The following is a 19,686-nucleotide window of genomic DNA, read 5'->3' as shown; positions in this document are numbered from 1 at the left end:
TTCGTCAATTTCGTCTGATCATTACTCATCCTCATCCTCGCGATTAGCCAAAAGTGGCAAAAAAACGATAAATAACGGAAATATTTTATACAATGTTCAAATATGTTAATCGAGGCCGGACCTACGGTTTAAAGTGGGATGTGAACCTTCAGGGATCGAACCCGGGATTCCTCGATTACAAGGCCGTAGTGTTACTAGTACGTCATCTGGGAGGCCTAGATGAATAGTAGGTGACGTTCTGCTCTAGATGCTGAAAAATATAGATCAATCGATCTAAGTTTCAAAATTTGAATATGGACGGATATATACAACACTGATACAAACTTGATTATATCTAGGTAACTGCTTGGATGTTCAACATGCCAACTGTCGGAGTGATCACTGCGCTACAAAGCCAGAGGTCCCGGATTCAAACCCTGGTTAATGCATAGATAGTATTTGTTCCATCACTCCTTCATCGGTTCATCATTCATCCCTATCGTCGCGATTAAAGCAAGATATATATATATATATATATATAAAAGCGACGCAAAGGAACCGAAATAGAAAAAAAAGAACATACTAACTGGGTCAGGTCGTATAACGCCAGATTCATTTCCATGGCTATGCTGCACCCAAATGGACTTGGGATTGTAGTGCTTCTGAAAAAATAATGGAATGGGTTGCTCGCAGATCTATGGTGCCGATCACACCATCCTGTTTTGTTGTCGAGATTGAAAACAGCCGGAAATCTGGTGTCTACGTTCACCATTCTACCCCCATAACACGTGTCCGCAACTTTTCTTTCCGAAGTCGTAGCCGTGCCCGAGCAGCAAGATTTTCCGAAATCAATTTCTGGCAGAGCACTCGAAATTTCCGGGTAAAGTCAGTTTCATGAAGTCAATCGAGGAATTGCCTGCAGAAATAACTGTCACAATGGAGAAACTCACACCTTCGTTTCGCAGCCTGATTATCCACCGGGCCAATACCACGAACACAAAGTGTGTACACAAAGGAAGACCTGGAAATTCATTCTTTCGAAGCTGGAGCCATGGTCAAAAGTCCGTCGCCGAGAAATAAAATATATATTGAAAGGAATGCCGAACTGCTACAATATACAACTAAAATTGCATGTGAGGATACAATAAAAATTATGATAGATATTGTTTAAAGGGAATTCCCAAATACAAGAATAAGTGTGTGCTATGACGTGCTTACACAGAGTTTTCACCAAAATAATTAACTCTTTTAAATAACTTTACAGTATTTATGCTACTACCATCGCACTGAAAGTTTTGGGAAAGGAAACTGTTAACACTTTTTTTGTCTTAACACCAAGTAAACAGGTGTTATTTCGTGCAGTAAACAGTGAAACAAACACAGGCAAATAGGAGTCTACAATGTAGAGATCCGGCCCCCGTGGCGGAGTGGTTATTGCATCGCATTATACGGCGTACGCTTTTAGAAGGAACATGAGTTCAGCAAATAAGCAGCCAGTGCTCTTGCGCTGTTGCCAAACTAACTGCTAGCGGAAGGGGAACACAGAGAATTCGCTGTGTCCAATATTCAGCTTTTTTACATGTAATGCATTCACATTATAAGTTTGAGTACAGTAAAATAATATAGTGACTATTTCTACACAGGATTATAATATCCTATCACTGCAGCATATAAGAGAAACTCACACCTGAAAGAAGATTGAAGGTACTTATTGTTATGTTATTGTAGAGGAACTTTAAGGTTATCATCATCATCTCTCTCGTTTCTGTTTTCTAGCATGACTTTCAGGATATTTGAACCCAATGCACTCGTGGAGGGCAACGAGGCTCAAACCTGGGACCATCCTCTCTCTCTCTAAAAGTGGCAAAAAGTGGGCACAAAACAATAGGAAGTATTCCCTTTGAACAATTTTAAATCAGTTATTTTCTTAAAAAGAGTGCCCCGAAGCTTATTAATTCTGACATTTCGACAATAGTCCATTATTTTAAAATTCCCGGGCCGCGGCCAACCCAACTCCTCTCATTTCATTTTTTTTTCTATTAAATAAAAAATAATGGGACAAGTGTCCCGTGCCTTCTCCGCTTTTTATTTTGAAACTCATTTTCTACACAACCCAAACCAGTGTCAAGCTTAGTAAAAGGGGGAGGAGGTATGAGGGTAATTCGAACAACTGAGTGCTCTCCCTGTCCAAAGAAAATGAGAGAAAGATATTTTGCAAACACTCCCCTTCCCCCCTCTTTGGCAAAGAAAAAGCCACGCCAAAACAAACAGAGCCATACCAGTTTTAAATTTCGAGATTTTTCCTGTTTGAAAAAAGGTGCGCATTCTTTCTTTCTTTCGCTAACCCCTAAGCCAGGGTGAAATGGGAAGGACATGGGAAGATAAATTGTAACGCTTTGACAGATTATTTTTTCACTTATTACTTCTGACATTTCGACAATAGGATCTTGCAGGTGTTTGTGAGTGGGTTTATAAAGGTTTGTGTAGAAATTGAGTTAATCCAAACTTTTTGCGAGGTATTAGCATAATTTCACGAGAACGGTGCAGTCTACAACATTTTTGTAGAAAATGAGTTTCGCTATCAAGGGGGGGGGGAGGCTGACACACACTGTTCGAGTGAGTGTAGATGGGAAATCCCCCGTCCTTCGCTGTTGTCATTGCACAAAAATTATTAGAAACTACAGGGGAGAGGAAAGAAGAGTCGAAATGACAGAATTAATAAGCGAATTTTTCGAAAAATCAAGTTTATTAAAAAAGATTAGGGGCCCTTATTTTTTATAAATAAGTAAAATTTTCTTCCCAAGGGTGAAAGGGAAAGGACCTGGGAAAACTCTTTTCTGGAATTTACTTGATTTTTCGAGAAAGCACAGGCCGGGATTCACTTGATTTTTCGGGAAATTCGAAACTGGAGAAGAGCAACCTCTCTTCGCCTCTTAAGTAGTGTTGCCCACGAGACGAGACTTTGGCCTGTCTCGTCTCGTGGAGTCTCGTGGAAATGCTGTCTTGTCTCGAAAATATTCGTTTGTCTTATGACACATGGTCAATCTCGTCTCGTCTCGAATTTTTAACAGAGTGTCCCGTCTCGTCCCGTGGGCAACACTACTCTTAAGGCGTACATCTTTGCTTCTTTTCTCCGGTTTGGAGGTATATGCATCGAAATGTCAGAATTATAGGGGTTTACAGATTTCTGTGGTAGATATTTTACCCTGTTTTATAATACGCGACACAGGATGCAGACCTACACCACACGCTTTAGCCGTAAGTTCTCGACTCTGAGAAAACACTGTTTCAGCACGCAGTAATTGATTGACTGATTGATTTAGTTTATTTTACTTCACGTTTTGTGCCTCTTGGCTAACTTGCGAAGATGGGGATGCGTGATGAAATGATGAAATTGATGAATGGACATTCACACACAACCAAGCCCAAGCGGGATTCGAACCCCGGACCCTTGGCGTCGCAGCGCGATGTGCTAACCACTCAGCCACAGGGTCCGGCAATTCCTTGAAGTAAGAATACACTTTAAAAATAAGATTTATCTCTTGTGAACGTATTAATGTATTATTTTTACTCTTGGTGCCTGTAATAGCGACATTATTAAGTAACACTCACGGAACACATACTATTGCACAACTATCGAACATAAGGGTTATATTGCACAGCGCACTACGACGCCAGAGGCTCCAGGTTCGATTCCCGGCCCGAAAATGGCTTTTGTAAGTGCCCCTTCATCAATTTCATCATATTATCAGTCATCCTCATCTTAGCGATTAGCCAAAAGTGGCAAAAAAGCTAAGTGAAATAAACCAGATCAATCAATCAATAATTAGAGAGAGTGTACTTAGTGTCAAAATAAAACCACACACATACACATAAGTTCTCCTATCTTCCCCACAGGATCCAGAGCAATATTATTTGGTTAGGATAGATGTGGTCTCCCCTTACACCGAACTTAAACACCAGCGATATTTGTTGGTGGGAAAGTTCAAAATAAACCTCACAAAGGTTAGGATTCGATAACCAGCATTCAAACCGGTGCAGACGGGATTCCAGCTCAAGCTTGACAAGACGCGGCAGGTGCTTCCGTGTATGTTAGGATATGTAGACAGCTTGAAAATCCAACATATCAGGGTTTTCCTATTTTACATACGTAATTTGAAAGTTTAGTGTGCATCCTCATAAAAAAATGCAATTCCTAAGATTTCATCAAGTCACCTGTATGGCAAATGTGTGAAATCGATCTTCGCACATCTTTTCCTGACTATTGAAGTTTCTAGTAACTGTATGTAACAATGCATTTCCATCAGTCTCTGTAGCAGCAGTTTGAATGCAATGTTTTGCATGTGTGTTTACATCTGCGTGTGTGTGTGTGACCTACGTACAGAGAAACACACACACAAACAATGGTAAAAGAAAGGCAGTTATCCAACCGTCAGAACAGAGGCACTGTTGTTCCACAATGTGTACGCTGTTGAATGGATGCCGAGTGCAAATGCAACGGCTACCCTAGTTTGTGTTTGAAATCTCAGTCCATACCACTCCAATGGGATCAATGGCTCGTGACTTCATTGCGAAATGGAGAATGGATGCATCGAGGTAGTCGATGTGCTCTGAAGAATGATGGTATGAAAAATACCACATGGTCAGAATGTATTCTTTCATCGTAATGAAGTTACAACAGCTAAAAATATGGGGGATTCGAGGTTGAAGACATAAGTTTGTTTTTTAAGTTCACTTAAATAGGCTAATCGGAACAGGATCTACAGTTTAAAGTAGGATTCAAACTGATTTGTACCTCCATTCGGGAAACTGAAAACATAAGATACGGCATATACATAATTAGCTCTCTGGAGCTAATTTCTTTTTGTATACACACAGTGTTTTACTTCCGGGAAGAAACGTTTCGGCAGTTTTTATAAATTGCTTTCTTATGGAGACAGAAATTATAGTAATGTGATTCAAAGTTATCAATGAGAGTTTGAGATTTTATAAGTCCACTTTCTGCACAGATATGCTAATCTGGTTGGAGAAGTTCAAAAAGAGTCGAACAAGTGTTAAACGCAAATGAGGAGCAGAACGTCCATTCACATCCGCAACTGACGGTAAAATAACGAACCCCGTGCCATGATTCTGACCAACGGACGAGTAGCTATCGATGAAGTGGTAAGTCATCTACACATAAGCTTCCTCATACGGTGATGCAAATCTTCGGTGGATTTCGGCCCCTAGCACACCTTACGACCACAAAAACAACATCAATAAAAGAAGCATTCCTAGCTATTCTTCTTTGATGCAAACGGAGAGAGGCTAGATCATGTTTACCCACCAACAACAGAAAAAAAAAACAAGTGATGAGAGTCAAATATGCGCAAAAGCAACGACAAATGCACATTCTTTTGACACGCACGCGCAGAAAGCAGTACGGCCAACCTAGAGATAATTACAGCAAAAGAGCGGTTAATGATTGATTGATTTAATTTTAATATAATGGGCACGTCAGTTCATAGGCTATTTGTGCCAGTCACCCAATACGTGCAGATAATTTTCGACTGATCCCCTATACTTTCAAATGGGAAGTTCTCCTTGTCGTGAACTTAGTAAAATAAATGAAACAAAGTTTGCAGCCGTTAGATTCCTTAAAAGAGCGACTGGTTTGCGGATCCAGCTAGCACCATTAAAATTTCCTATCTCGTAAGTACGAGGTATGGTATTATTTACTAGATTGTTAGCGCATTTTGGAAGTTTCTAGCAAAAAGGTTGGCAAGTTTGTTTTAAGTCCACTTTGTAGACTAAATCTATATCTATCTATAGGCTAAATAGGTTAATCGGAACTGGACCTACAGTTTAGAGTGGGACCCGAACCACCATAAATGTCTCCCCACCGGGCTTCGAACCTCCTTCCACCGAGTCATCCACCATTTCGAAGTTCTTGAAGGAAATGTTAGGTACGGTGAGGCAAAATGTGGATACAAAGCTACAAGTTAGAAACGCATCACACAGTGTCCATTTATTTCAAAAGAGGAAATCTCGCATCTGCTAAGGAACCACGGGCTCCTCAGAGTGGCATATGCGAATCCTCTTGGTTCTTCCGCCTTCTACCTTGCTCTTTACTCTGCGCACATCCTACCCTTTAAAGGATGCGCCGAAGCTGTGCGAGTGCTAATATTGCTTTCAATGTCTCACCCATTTTAAGGAGGAAGGGAGCAAGTGAAAGCTTCACAGTGTTATGTTGGCGTTATAAGCAACATAAATAAGCACACCTTGGCAAGTCGGCGGGTTTTAGGGACGGGAGGAAGAAAACGAGCCACAAAAAGGAACAACACAGCCGACCTCCCCATCATTAATCTCCATATTTATCGAAGCCTCCACGAAGGAAATCGGGGCTGTGCAAGGTACATCCTTCGCTTATGACGCACCCTTTTAAGGAAATGCACGCTGTAAAAGGTACAGAGGGCATTTTAAGGACCTGCGGAGCAGCATTATTCAAGACCTCAGATTTCCTTATGACACAACTGTTTCTTCCCCCCTTGTGGCAGGATTTACATCTTTCTTTCACGGCAGAGCACAGATAAATCCACTCGCTAAGCCAAACAGAAATCGCACACCAAGCTTCACTGAACGGAAGACTTTTGTCCCAGTTTAAGGAAATAATGCGTGTTGCCATTTCTAACCTTTGTTTGTAAGGTAGCAAAAAGCGTACGTGATGATCTTTTCAGTACTAACTCTCTCTCTCTCTCTCTCTGGTTTGGTTTGAGTGGTGTACATTAACAAAGACTGCTGGAAATCCTGTGGTACAGGATTCTACTCCCGAGCAAGACGGTTCCTTCGTTTTCCTCCTATATATTTATTTATTTTTCGTTCCACTCTTCTGGATGATCAACACCTTTCTTTTACTTTGACTAGCGAAGTAATTTTACCACAATAGGTAAAAATATCATACTCGATAGAAAACAACGAGGATGAATGGAAAATTAATTGGATTTTGATTTGAGTTTTGTTATTTAGCATCGCTTTTCTGCAATTCTTGGCTAATCGCTACGATGAGCATGAGTGATGGTTAGATTAAATTAATGAAGAGACACTCACAAAGAACACCCATGGCGGAATTCGAACCCGGGACCCCTGGCCTTGTATCGCGCTGTGCTAACCAATACGCCACGTAGGTCGGCAAATGGTAAATTAATGAAGTAACATGCACAACGAAACGTCCTTGCCTAGTCCAGAATTTGAACCCACAACCCGTCGTGCGCTACGTTACTCGATTGGCTAGGAGGCTGACACACAAAATCCCAGTTTGCATTATCGGTAAGGATATGTATAAAGTATAGTTTAATCCTGTCCTCCCTCTTACATCTAAGCTTTTCAAAAGATTTCTTATTGCCAGGTTTATGCACCAACATGTTCCAAACTTGTCATTCTTATACTATGCGTATTAATCAAATAAAATTGTCGCAATTAACTTTCCCGCCTTTATTACTTTGATAATATCTAACAGTAAACTATGGTCTGCCTTGTGCATTTCTCTTATTTATTGCAGATATTACAAGACCAGTATTCGTGTCAAAGTGTGTTGTAGAGCCCAGAGGGTTCCCAAGAACAGACAGTGGAAACTCTGTGAAAAATTTTCACATTACGCAAAGAGCACTTTAATAACAGTTAACAGCCATAGCCACGAAATTGTTATGACACTACTACCGTAATAGCGAAACCTTCACCTCTAGAGTAATCTTAAAAATCTGCACATATATATTTTTAAATCCTTATTACGAGAGGCTATAAAATATCTAGTTCTACGGTTACGCCATGATCATGTACTGTAGTTTTCTCCATTGTTCACATTTTTAAAGCTTTCCTTGTATTCTATTTTTTTCTATTTACTAACTTCTTACATGACGATGCCGATTACAATGCGAATGAAGATTTCATTTTATTTATCAATAGTCATACAAATTTGCTCCTCCTTAATCAAATTCTATTCAAGCAATTCTTTCCGTAATATAAATGTGGACATAATGGGTTATGTAAGATCGTAACAAAAGTTATGTAAGGTCCTGAAACGAATGTCTGGATTGGAAGTTCACAAGCTACAAGCACGAGTTCTTTAACACATAATAAAAAAAAAAAATTACAACATGTCTATAGGTATTAAAAATCACATCTTTTGGTCAACGACAGTGGCAGATGGTTAGCACAGCACGCTACGACGGCAGGGGTCCCGGGATCAAGTCATGGGTGATCTTGCGAGTATCCATTGATCAACCTCATCATATCATCACTTATCCCCGCCTTCATGATTAGCCAAAACTTTCATAAAAGCAAAGTAAAATAAACCAACCGAGTCAACCTTTATCTTTTGGTACTGGCAGTTTCTAATTTTTGCATCGCCGTTCTCCAGTTTTAGCTCAATCACAACGATGAGGTTGAATGATGATTATATGAAATTGATAAAGAAAGGGTCACAAATAACACTCACTCCCACGTCAGGACTCGAACCCCGTGGACCGTCAGTAGCGAGTCCAGCACTCAACGCGCTCAGCTGTAAAATTAAATGTCACTTGAGAAATATGTCTGGAGTATCTTTCACAAGTCTCAACATAAAAGTCCAGAACAGAATGATGTATTCTGTTTGTTGGTTGCGGAGCCAGTCCAGCTTTGAATACATTTCGGTGGTTGCTACAATTGTCATTCTGCTGTTAAAATATGCTGTCTCACTTCTCCATGTGCACTTCACTATAGTATACATTTGCTAGGTCCGCGTAGTTACTAAAACAAAAACTCAGTACACTGCATTTCGGTTGATAAAAAAAGAGAGGAAACACAGCAGGAAAATGTTCCATACTTTATGAATACTGTGTGCACAACACGGATATGAAGAAGAAAGTTAAAAGAAAGAGGCTTCTTTCGCATTATCTCGTGTAAGCTTTAGTCGTGGTCCAAGTCCTTGGGAAAAACTTCTCTTACCATCAAGTATGATACGATCATAATTTTGCAAGGAATTATCAAATGACTCCTGGTAACATTAAAAGGATACCGTAAAGGAGAATTTTCCCCTGGCGTTGCGAAACCAGTATTAAGGATAATAGAAAGATAAAGGTAAAAATGAAGCGGTAGTTTTAGAGCCGCCCGTAGCAGCTTCTGGTAATTCCCTGCAAGAATGACTAGAAGATCCCAGCTGGGTGCGCCAGTTACAGGATTAAGCTTTAACCAGCGCAGACTGAGAAAATATACTACACCTAGGTGCCTGGTGCTGAAAGATGAATAATTTAATGGTTATTCCGTGTAATTTCATAGGAGCAACATCTTGATTTTACGGATATGATATTTCTTTACCTGGAATACTTTAAAAACTCCATTTAATCTTTCGTGTTTGTAAGATTCATTTATTTTCCGCCTCCTCCGACCTCTCTCTTTAATCGTTACTTTTTAATTTTTTTCCTGGGAGAAAGTGAAGAGAGGCTTTGATTACTACGCACTTTGCAGCTAGCACTCTCTCGTCACTTGTTGAACAAATTTCTCATTTCAAGGTTTCTAACCCAATTACGTGACACTTTTATATGCTATGAAGACTCTTGTGCGATTTAAATAAGGGATGAGGCATTTGGGGCTTTTCAAATGTCACAATAAATTCCCAAGTGAAAAAAGAAAAAATATGCCTAGTCTGGCCATAAATACTGTTACAAAGTTTGGGCTTGGATTGTACATCCGGCAGTCAGGCTCATGAACCATGCTTGCGCTGAAGTTCACTCCTGACCATTGTGTGTTCAGCTGTGAAAGAGCAAGCGTGTATCCTCTTGTGCTTAGCATGGAGTAGGGCGAATATTAAAACAGAGTAGCCGTAATTGCTCTGCATATGGTTGGGAAGTCACTCACTGAGATTTTCCAGCCCCTAAAAATCCAGAAGATGAGCAAACGATTTGTGTATCAGACAATCCAGAGATTCACTGATACTGGTAGCATGAAAGATCGCCCAAGAGTTGGTCGACTTCACACCGTATGAACAGCGGCGGCTGTTAAAGCAGTGATGGCTCGCATCCACCGAAATCTCATCCGGAAGCAAGTGATAATGGCACAGGAGCTGAACATTTCACAACAATCAATGTTCAGGGTACTTAATGAAGACCTGGGAATTGGAGCTTACCGGTGGAGTACTGGAAATTTCCTGACGACACAAGTGAAGAAGCAGAGGGAACTGAAATCGAGATGGCTCCTGCAGCGGTACGTTGCCAATGGGCATTGCAGGATTCTCTTCACTGATAAGAAATTGTTCACCACTGAATAAAGTTATAACCACCAAAATGAAAGGGTGTATGCTTCAAACTTTAGAGAGGTTTTTTGAGAGAGTTCCCAAAAATCAGAGATGCCACCAGCCCTCCTCAGTCATGGTTTGGTGGGGGTGAGCTATGAGAGTTCAACCACGCCTCATTTTTGAGAAAAGGGCTTAAAAGCCGTGCGAAAGTGTATGTGGAAAGTGTCCTGGACCCTCTCGTGACACTGTTGAACCAAACAATGTTTCACAATGAATCCTGGATGTTCAAGAAATATTCTGCCCCAGCTCATAAGGCAAGGATGACGCGACGGTCACTGGAGGCCAGTGTACTCGATTTCATCTCCACTTTTGATTGGCCATCTGATAGCCATGATCTCAGTACCTTGGACTACAAACTCTGCCTAGAACTAGAGGGGACTGTCTGCAAGACGAGGCACCCTATAATTGAAAGTTAAAAGCGCTCCTTGGTAGCAGCAGGGGCGGACTTTCCCATCAAGACCGTGCGTACTGTAATAGATGCCTGGCCAGGGAGACTTCGTGCCTGTGTGAGGGCGAAAATTGTTCATTTTGAAAACTGATTGGTGCTATTTGTGTGTAAGTGTGACATACTAAAAGAACATTTAAATATGAAACCATATTCAATTTATTCACAAAATAGTGTGTAACAGTATTTATGGCCAGACTAGTTACTATGTATTAAGATAAAATTTTATACCTTCAGCCACCCATACTTCAAAAATAGTTTTTCTAGTACAAGGAATTTACTTTCATTTGTGGTCATGTGGATACGGGTATGTCGGTGATTAAACGAACGAAATTTCCAAATAACAACACTATGGTGCCCATTTCATCGCAAGTGACACTTCCATTCTTGCCTACAGCTGCATCATGAACTTATTTTAGTCGAGTCTAGTGGTTTGAAAAGTACAGCTCTTTATATATCCTTTGCAAAAATTTCCGCACGTTTAACTCAGCCTTAAGTATTTCGACTTGTGAAACTTTCACATGGAGTTCGTGAAAATATGTTGCATGTTATACATGCAAAACTATATTTTGAATTAATTGCATAGAGTACTTAACCAAAACTGGATTTTAAAATATCGCAGTTAAAACTTAAACGTAAGCTTTATATATATATTCACAAAGACCTACATAACTGATTTTTCTCTCTCCTCAACCAATATCAAAGTACGCCATACAAAGTAAACACGCTTACGTTATACCTTCAATCCTTTCGATTTGTTGTTCCAACAGATTAAAGAAAATACAGGGACATGTCTCCTTATACCTTCCTGCATGGAAACTGGCTGAGAGGACTGACTGAAGAGACAAGCAAATATGTTTGAAGATTAGAAACAACGAATCAAAATATTATTTTGAAAGATGCAAGGGGTTTCTTCAAGGCTTCAGCAGTTTGGTAATGGACAGGTCGCCATTCATGCCTTACATAGTGACACTATGAATATCGCGAGTCTCGTCTGAGTGACATTGTTGACAAGTTCCTCAGGCACATGACTTTCCACTCTTCACTTACCGCCGCAGATTCCCGCAGCGCATGTCCCTGCAAAGCTTTTCCGGTTGCTTATATCCTGCTAGGATCGCTTATAGGACATCACAGAAGTAAGTGATTTTGCACTTACTAAATCCAATCCTCTTCTTCAACGTTCGAGTTTTGAAGAAGAAAAAAAAAAAAAAAACTTTGTGTTGCTGTTCTATATAAAATCCATGCCTAAGCATAAGCGACATTTACACAATGAAATCAAACCTTATCACATTCTTCTGGGACTCTATTCCCTTGTATTTCTCTAAACCTATCATGCATGCATCACAGAAAACAACACCAGTTGTAAAATCCTAGACAAGGAAAAAAGAAAATTCCCTTCATATATGCCTATGTCCAATAACAAACGACATTCATGAGGGTAATAATTCTGGCATAATAAATTAGAACTTGATAATCAGAGTTCGTAGCGTGTTATACACAAACCAAGAAATTACAAACAACACAGAAAATAGACTCTAATGAATTATAAAGTCAAAATATTATTAGAACAATTTACCCCGTCTTGCTAAGTAACCATTTATATTGTTGCATCTCTTTCCTTGTTATTTGACTTTGGTTTGTTACATATCTGTTTCTACATTTATGCTGTACTGTAATAAGAAAATATAATTTAATGTGGATTCTTGAAGGTTGAAGTTACCCACTCCAATAAAATAAAATGTGTTTCAAAGATTATTTTCATTTACTTATTATTATTATTATTTTGGCTTACAAGGCGTTCGTGCTTTCAAGTTTATCAAAACGTAAAGCTGACCTACATAAGCGAGGAGGAACGATTCTTAAGAATGTAAAACATGCTAAAGAAGATTGATCAATCTACGTGTTACACATGTATTCAAATTAATTGAGATCTGATCACAACCAGGCCAGTAAGAGATTCTAGTTCGTGATCTTAAATATATAATGCTACTCAATAAACTGTCCATTATAATTGGGTCTAATCAACTATATTTATTAAATTCATCAAGAAAAGTAATCCTGTTCATATATACTTTATTGGTGACAAAAGCAATGTAAAGCGTGTTCTAATTACAATGGGTACTGAAAGAAATGGCATCTCCCAAATTATATTGATGCCTTGATGAAAAGTACACGAAATAAACTAAAATTAAATAAAAATATTATAACTTTCAGTTATAGTCAACTTTATGCACAAATAGGCTAATCGGAGCAGGAACTACAATTAATGAGGGATCCAAAAATATAATAAATATTCACCATTTGTAAAACTGAAGCATACTTTACCTTACTGACGATTATTTGTGCTTACTTTTCAATGCTTTTTCCAACTTACACCACTCCGTAAAGGAACATATTAATTAAAAATTTTGAATTCAAGGTATGCATCTGCTATACATATTAAGTCGAATCTTTTCTTCTGTTAGAGAACAATGGGTAATCAATGGCTGTTAAAGCAACGGAATTACAATTTATTTTTGGCATATTTGTTGTTTTCTTTCCCTAATATCTTTACTCAAGTTGTGCACCTTTTTTAAAAAATAATAATATTGTAGTGGTTTAGTTTAATTAATTCCAACCGAGCCATAACTAAAATGTTTGCTATTTCTACATGATTATTATGTATTTCCAGAAGTATATCGGATTAAAGTGGATGAATAAAATAAGATTTTTTTTGTATCATAGGAATACATTTCGAGACGTTATAACTTGCTGTGTATCAGAGAATTCTTGATCTCTTCAGATGCAACAATCGTACAGAAACAACGTGCTTTGTAGATTCTATCTCAGGTTGTATAGTCTTCAAGGCCAACCGGTGTGAGAAGTAAGAATGTTGCCTGATGAAAGTCTAAGTTAAGAACGCTTAATCAAGTAGCATTAAATAATTGCTCGGCGCTACGAGGCGTTTCATGTTACACATAGGGAGTGGACGTAATTTGCCTCCGAGAAATGTCACAGTACACAAGATGATATCTTTCTGCTGGCGTATTTATGTGGCAGAGATATCAGTGACAATACGGGGAAAGAATGGACGTTGATTAAGAATGTAAGATCAAGTGTTGTGTGAGTAGTAAATGCATAAACCAATGAAAAGAAGTCTGTTGAAACTGTTGTGTCGACTATTGTGGTAAATCGGAAATCTCAAGTGGAGTAATATTTTGTGTGCGTGTACTTTATATTCGTTGCACGATCTGTATTTCAACAGCATTCGAATTGGAAGTAGATTCTTTCAAATCGTTGAAGCTGCTATCATTCGAGTTACATAGTTTACTGTGTTTTTGGAACTTCAAAACATTTACAAGGAAATCTTTCAATAGTACTATTTTCTGCGCAGAATGCAATATGGTATATTTAGAGACAATATGTAAAAAAAATAATCTTGCAAGATGACTCGAACTTGCGCTGGGAGTTTTCAGTTAGAACCAAACAGATAAAAAATAATTATGTGTATTTGTTACTACAAACAATACCATTATGAGATATGTGTAGCTTTGTAACTGTAACCGCTTTGCTTTTAAAAACGTAATTGTAACTTGTATTCTTACTACAAAACACAGGATTGGAATACAGCTGTAACTGACAAAGTATTACTTTGAATTTTCAATACACATCGACGAAGAAGTAAAAAAATGTTAACACCATAGTAATGACATACTAATTCACAAAAAATTGTACGTTAAGAGATGGAACCCGCACAAGGTTATCTTACAAGTCCTACTTGGAACCTATGTTAAACTAGGAAACTTTAGACATCATGTAGCTGTTTCTGACAACCCATTTCTGGGAAGAGCAAGTGGCAGTTCGTGAAGCTTTATATTAAGCAGTTTGTTGGTTATGTATGAAGATTCGGTCACTAATATTAAATTATAATCTCAGAGAGACTTACCTGATGTGTATTAAATAATGCAGAATGGGGCTGTTGTGCGTATCCTGGGAAGGCGCCCACGAAAGATTAACTGAGCGAGATGTGAAACCCATGATGAGAGGTCGGCCAGGAGGATCTGGAACATCTGTGGAAGAAAATTAAATTTACTGCATGTTAATCTGAAAGGCTTTTCATCGTTGGAAACTATTAACAATGAAATAAATTATATTACAATTATGCACGATAAATATGTTTAACATGGCAACAGTATAACGATATAGTTTATTACGCTTCGAAAAATGAGTAAAATTAAGATGAAACATGACGCAATAATTTACCAGAATTACGTTTAGTTTATGCACATACAAGCTGATCGGGACGAACCCGAAGTTTAAAATTGGATCACAGATTTCTTTCCATGGAAACCGAGCCTTGGATCCCTTGGTTAAAAGGCGACAATGTTAACTACTACGCTCTATTGGAGTTCTTCAGTGAACAGGAAAAAAAAAACACTTGTATTTCATGCTTTTGTTTTGTTTATGCAGCATTATATACACACTGCACTGAAAACACACTAGTAACAAAAAATGTTCGTTTAGGGAAAGTAGCTGACCTCCGTGGCAGAGTGGTTAATACAGCGCTCTAAGACGCAAGTAATAACTAGAAGATAACAGATTTAAGGGGTAACCTTCCCAAAGGCACCAAAAGGTCAACCTCACTTACACATAGTACACACTGTAACTGCAAAGTTGCATGCCAACGAGGCTCTGGTGCCTGAACTCAGAGCCAGTATAATTCTCTGTGGAACTTTTGTTGTGTGGTGTCCATCTGTGTCTGTGATCGACCTTTCATCAATTTCATCTTATAACCATTCATCCCCATTTTCGCAATTAACCACAAGAGGCATAAAAGCAAAGTAAAATAACACAAATCAACCAAACAAACAAACAACTAGAAGAAAAATAAGCACCCGCTTATTTAATATATACAGTATAACTATTAAACACACAGACAAGGAAATTATTTGCATTGTCCAGAGTGATTACATTTCAAGTAAATTTTACAAGATTACTTGTATTTTGTAGTGAAAATTAAGGTTAGTGAGCACTGTAACTTCAAAAAATTCGAATTGGTACTCATGTATAGTGACGACATTTACTCTCTCTTGTGAAATCATGTTCCTTTTTAAAAAAAATAGCGGGATCGAGCAGTTTTACTGGAAGAGGCACCACGACATATTCCAGAGTGAACCCAGATTTTTGCTACAGAAGTGGCCCTCTTGCGGACCTTTCGTGCGCACATGCCTGACAGATAGTCTGTCACACGTGTTGTTCGGGTATGTGAAACGGTCACATGCAGCCGTGCTACACCCATCCATCAAAATTTCGAAGTATCATTCACCGGCAAAGACCAGAAAGGTGATCTATTGCAAGCAATTCACTTATAACACACCAGACACGCTAACAAATGTAAAGTAAACAAATGGACGTGTCGAATAGTTTTCATACAAACAGCCGGTATCTATGTATTCATTACGAAGAGTGCATGCTTGCTCTTCTGTACAGGTATGATAGTGCTAAAATTCCACTGGATCACAAACAAGGACATGAATGTGCTCCGTGTGCCAGTGCAATCAAGACAAATGCATCCTGGTGGCGTAGTGGTAATGATTAGGATCCCACTTTAAACTGTAATTCCAGTCCTGATTAGCCTATATGAGCATAAGGGGTCATTTTTCTGAATGACTCTTTTCCAGTTCAACCAAGTTGAAATTTTGTTGAGACTACCACTTCAATACCAGCAAAAAAATAAGCTAAAATAAATAAATCTCGTTTCTGTAGGAAATACAAATTGTCTCTTCTCACAATTCTGCAGCATCATCGAGATTCAGTGATCAGGTATGGCTGTGCTGGAAGTCCCATTTCACCAAGCTGTCTGCTCAATCTTGCCAAGCTTACTAGAGATTAGTTTGCTGGAAGCACCAGGCACCGGGATTTCCAGTAGGCTGGAAAGAGCCCGGCTTCAGTAATGAGATCCTGAACCGTAGACTCGGCTGTCAAGATTTCTGTTTCGTGAAGAAAACAGGCAGATGGCGAGAGGGTGTTGAACACAAGAAGATGGACCACAGAGGTCAGTAATCCACGAAATACCGAGCCCATTCAACTAATGCCAAATCCCCAAGCTACGCTCTCCAGATTGATTCAATTTTCTCCGCGGAAATCTTCCCACCTGATACAACAAAAAGTAGCTTCATTACAATTTACTCCACGCTAGAATCGCCCTTCGAAATAGGAAGATCTACAACACGCATCAGATAGAAATATCACGTTTCGTAATAACCTAAAAGGGGGATGCGCTATAAACCAAGGCTATCCTTAGAAACACAAAACGATTGATTTATTGAATCGCATATATCTTTCACAGTATGTTGATTGTATATAATTTCTGAATTAAGAACGCTAGTTCGTAGTAAATATTTTATTTAGTATTTCTCGATTAGGATTAATGCGAAAGTAAATACGCATTATTTTATCCACTGTTGCATGGGCTCGTTTGAAGTTTCATTACGTCACGCCCAATTCTGGATTCTGTACATTTTCAATATTGGATATGTGAGGAGAAATACGATTACACTGTGCATTTTTCCAGTTGGCTTTCAATCACACATCTTATTTATAAACATTAGTTATGCAAATGAAAACAGTTTCTTGAAAACCTAATTGTGCATGCACATGTATGAAATATGCATTCAAACAATTTTACGAATTCGTCAAAAAGAAATATACAGGGTGATTTATAAAGTCTCGATCCATTTTTGTGAAAACAACATTCGTGTTTCTTTTCTACGTGTTAAGGAATATGCTCGCCCAACCAGGGAAAGAGAATAGCTGTAATGTGTGCACGTTTGCAGTGATGACCGTACCAGGAGGTGCAGGCAGACTTCACACGGAAATTTCATAAACGTGCCTCTCCCACCATAGCTAACACCAGACTGTTGGTGGCCTCCCCGATGGCGCAGTGGTAGCGTCGTCGCCTTGTAATGAAGGGGTCCCGGTTTCGATACCCGGTGCAGGCACATAGTGGTTCGGATCCCACTTTAAACTGTAGGTCCAGTCCCGATTAGCCTTACTGTGCATAAAGTGGACTTAAAACACCAAATCAGTCAGTCAATCAGTCAACCAGACTGTTGGTCTAGAAATTTAGCACCAACCGGTAGTGTGCAGCATGCTGCACATTGAGGGAGATCCAGTGAATTGCCCAGAACGGTGGAATAAAACGAAGTCCGCACACAGGAAGCTAAGCCAGGAGCAGTTTTCACAAAAAAGGATCGAGACTGTGTAATTACCCTGTAAATAAGAGGGGGGTGGGTAGATATACAGACTGATGGACTCTGCCTCTAAGTCCGTCTACGGACTCACTTCCACGTACATCGTGGAATTAACTGTGTTTGACACAGTACAATGGATGCATGTAAGTAACGAAGTGATAAACTTCTCTTAAATTATTCCTTGGATTTGGTCTAACAGACGAGGTGCATTCCGGCAGCATCACTGAATGTTCCAGCAAGGCAACCGTCAGTGAGACAGCAAACATCTGCAAACCGGAGGCTCTAGGATGTGCTTTATTGTGGAAACACCATGCCATGTATGCGGTATATTTGAAGTACATCAGTGTCGTGCACATGAATTTCAGAAGGAGAAATATAGCTAATGGCTTTTACTTTTTGCAGGAGTTATTGGTATATTTCATGTACCTGGTTCTTTTTTTTAAAAGCTAAACTAAACAAGAGGGGTTTCAACCTGTATCAACCTCACGGGCACGTCAGTCAGTATTGAATATTAAAGAGACTAGTTGGTTAGTGGTGTAGAACGTTTTTGAAATGTAGAGAGAGAGATTAACGTGAAATATACATGGCAATAAATTATAGCCATACTCGTTTTGTTGCTCATTTATACTAGCGTCAGTGCGGCGGATATCTGTTCCATTCACATAATACCCTTACTCCAAAATCTGAAAATAGTATAGGTAGACTTACTATTTAGAAATTGCTTATAATAGTTTCGTTTATTAATTATTGGCATTAATGTTTTAATAATAACGCACAGAAAATGTATTTCTGTATATATAACACTGGTTGCTTTTATATATTTTTCTGTATGCAGCTCTAACTCCAGAACTTCAATTTCTTCCTAAATTTATTTTAAGTTATTGCTAAGTCCGGGACACTACAAATGATGGCCGAATGTGAAATGCCAATTGAAATCTAAATTTTGTAAAATTATTGTTTTGGAAATTGTGGCTCTAGCCGCGACTATTTCCGAATCTAGTTGTACCATTTTTATTGCAGGTGACCGTACAGTGAACACTTTCAAAATTTATCAGAAATCCAAAATTCAAGTGCCATGCAATAAAAATTCACAACCAAAATATTTTACCATGATCTTCCAGCAACGATATGCCAAATTTATGATGCCAGCAGGTTATGCTGCACGGAGCTCTATGGTATTCAAGATAAAGTTGTCAATGCTCCTCAGGAACCTATTTGCATTCCCACTTTGGAGTTGTTAACGTGTGTGCGGTCCCTCCACAAAGCAATTTAGATTAATTGGAGAAAGAAGTCAAGTTACACCTCTCTGGGGGTTATGTTGTAATTAAACGGGGCTAGACACGCATGCGTTGTTTGACCACGCATCCATAACATTAACACATTGTCAGTTACGGAAAATTCAAAAACAGCCAGGTGAATATAACTCCCATTAAAATCCCCACCCCCGGGCCCCGCTTCCCCCCCGCAAATTGCATGACATCACGAGCCAGTGAGTGGCACTTAAGGTGGTCGCTTACGACTCGTTAGAATGGAGCACGGAAGCTGAGGATAAATAACCGAGGAACGCTATTTGGTGTTATCTCTCTCGGTGACAAATTTGCGACGAGGGATACACAGCACACAGAGATAGGAACGTTTGATCAAGCCGGCGGTGTGCGTGCACGGTTGAGCTGGAGTCTTGCGGGCCTCGATTTTCCCCGGAAAATACACCTTCCCTTTCTCAG

At 39.2% G+C, this 19,686-nt stretch overlaps 1 protein-coding gene across 6 annotated transcripts in view; it reads right to left on the bottom strand.

Moving 5' to 3' along the window:
* Ptp99A (Protein tyrosine phosphatase 99A) overlaps positions 1-19,686 on the bottom strand; it is a 1,182,303-nt gene that overhangs the window by 724,456 nt on the left and 438,161 nt on the right. For all 6 annotated transcript variants that reach the window (XM_083117414.1, XM_083117415.1, XM_083117417.1 and 3 more), the window contains exon 3: positions 14,656-14,779. In XM_083117414.1, coding sequence (XP_082973540.1) covers positions 14,656-14,779 — 124 coding nt within the window. The remainder of the gene's footprint in view (positions 1-14,655; positions 14,780-19,686) is intronic.

The sequence above is a fragment of the Lepisma saccharinum genome, chromosome 2 (genome assembly GCF_977018435.1).
Source record: "Lepisma saccharinum chromosome 2, izLepSacc3.1, whole genome shotgun sequence".
Taxonomy (NCBI): domain Eukaryota; kingdom Metazoa; phylum Arthropoda; class Insecta; order Zygentoma; family Lepismatidae; genus Lepisma; species Lepisma saccharinum.
Note: the sequence above shows the minus strand (reverse complement) of the source record. Positions and strands in the feature narration are given on the sequence as shown.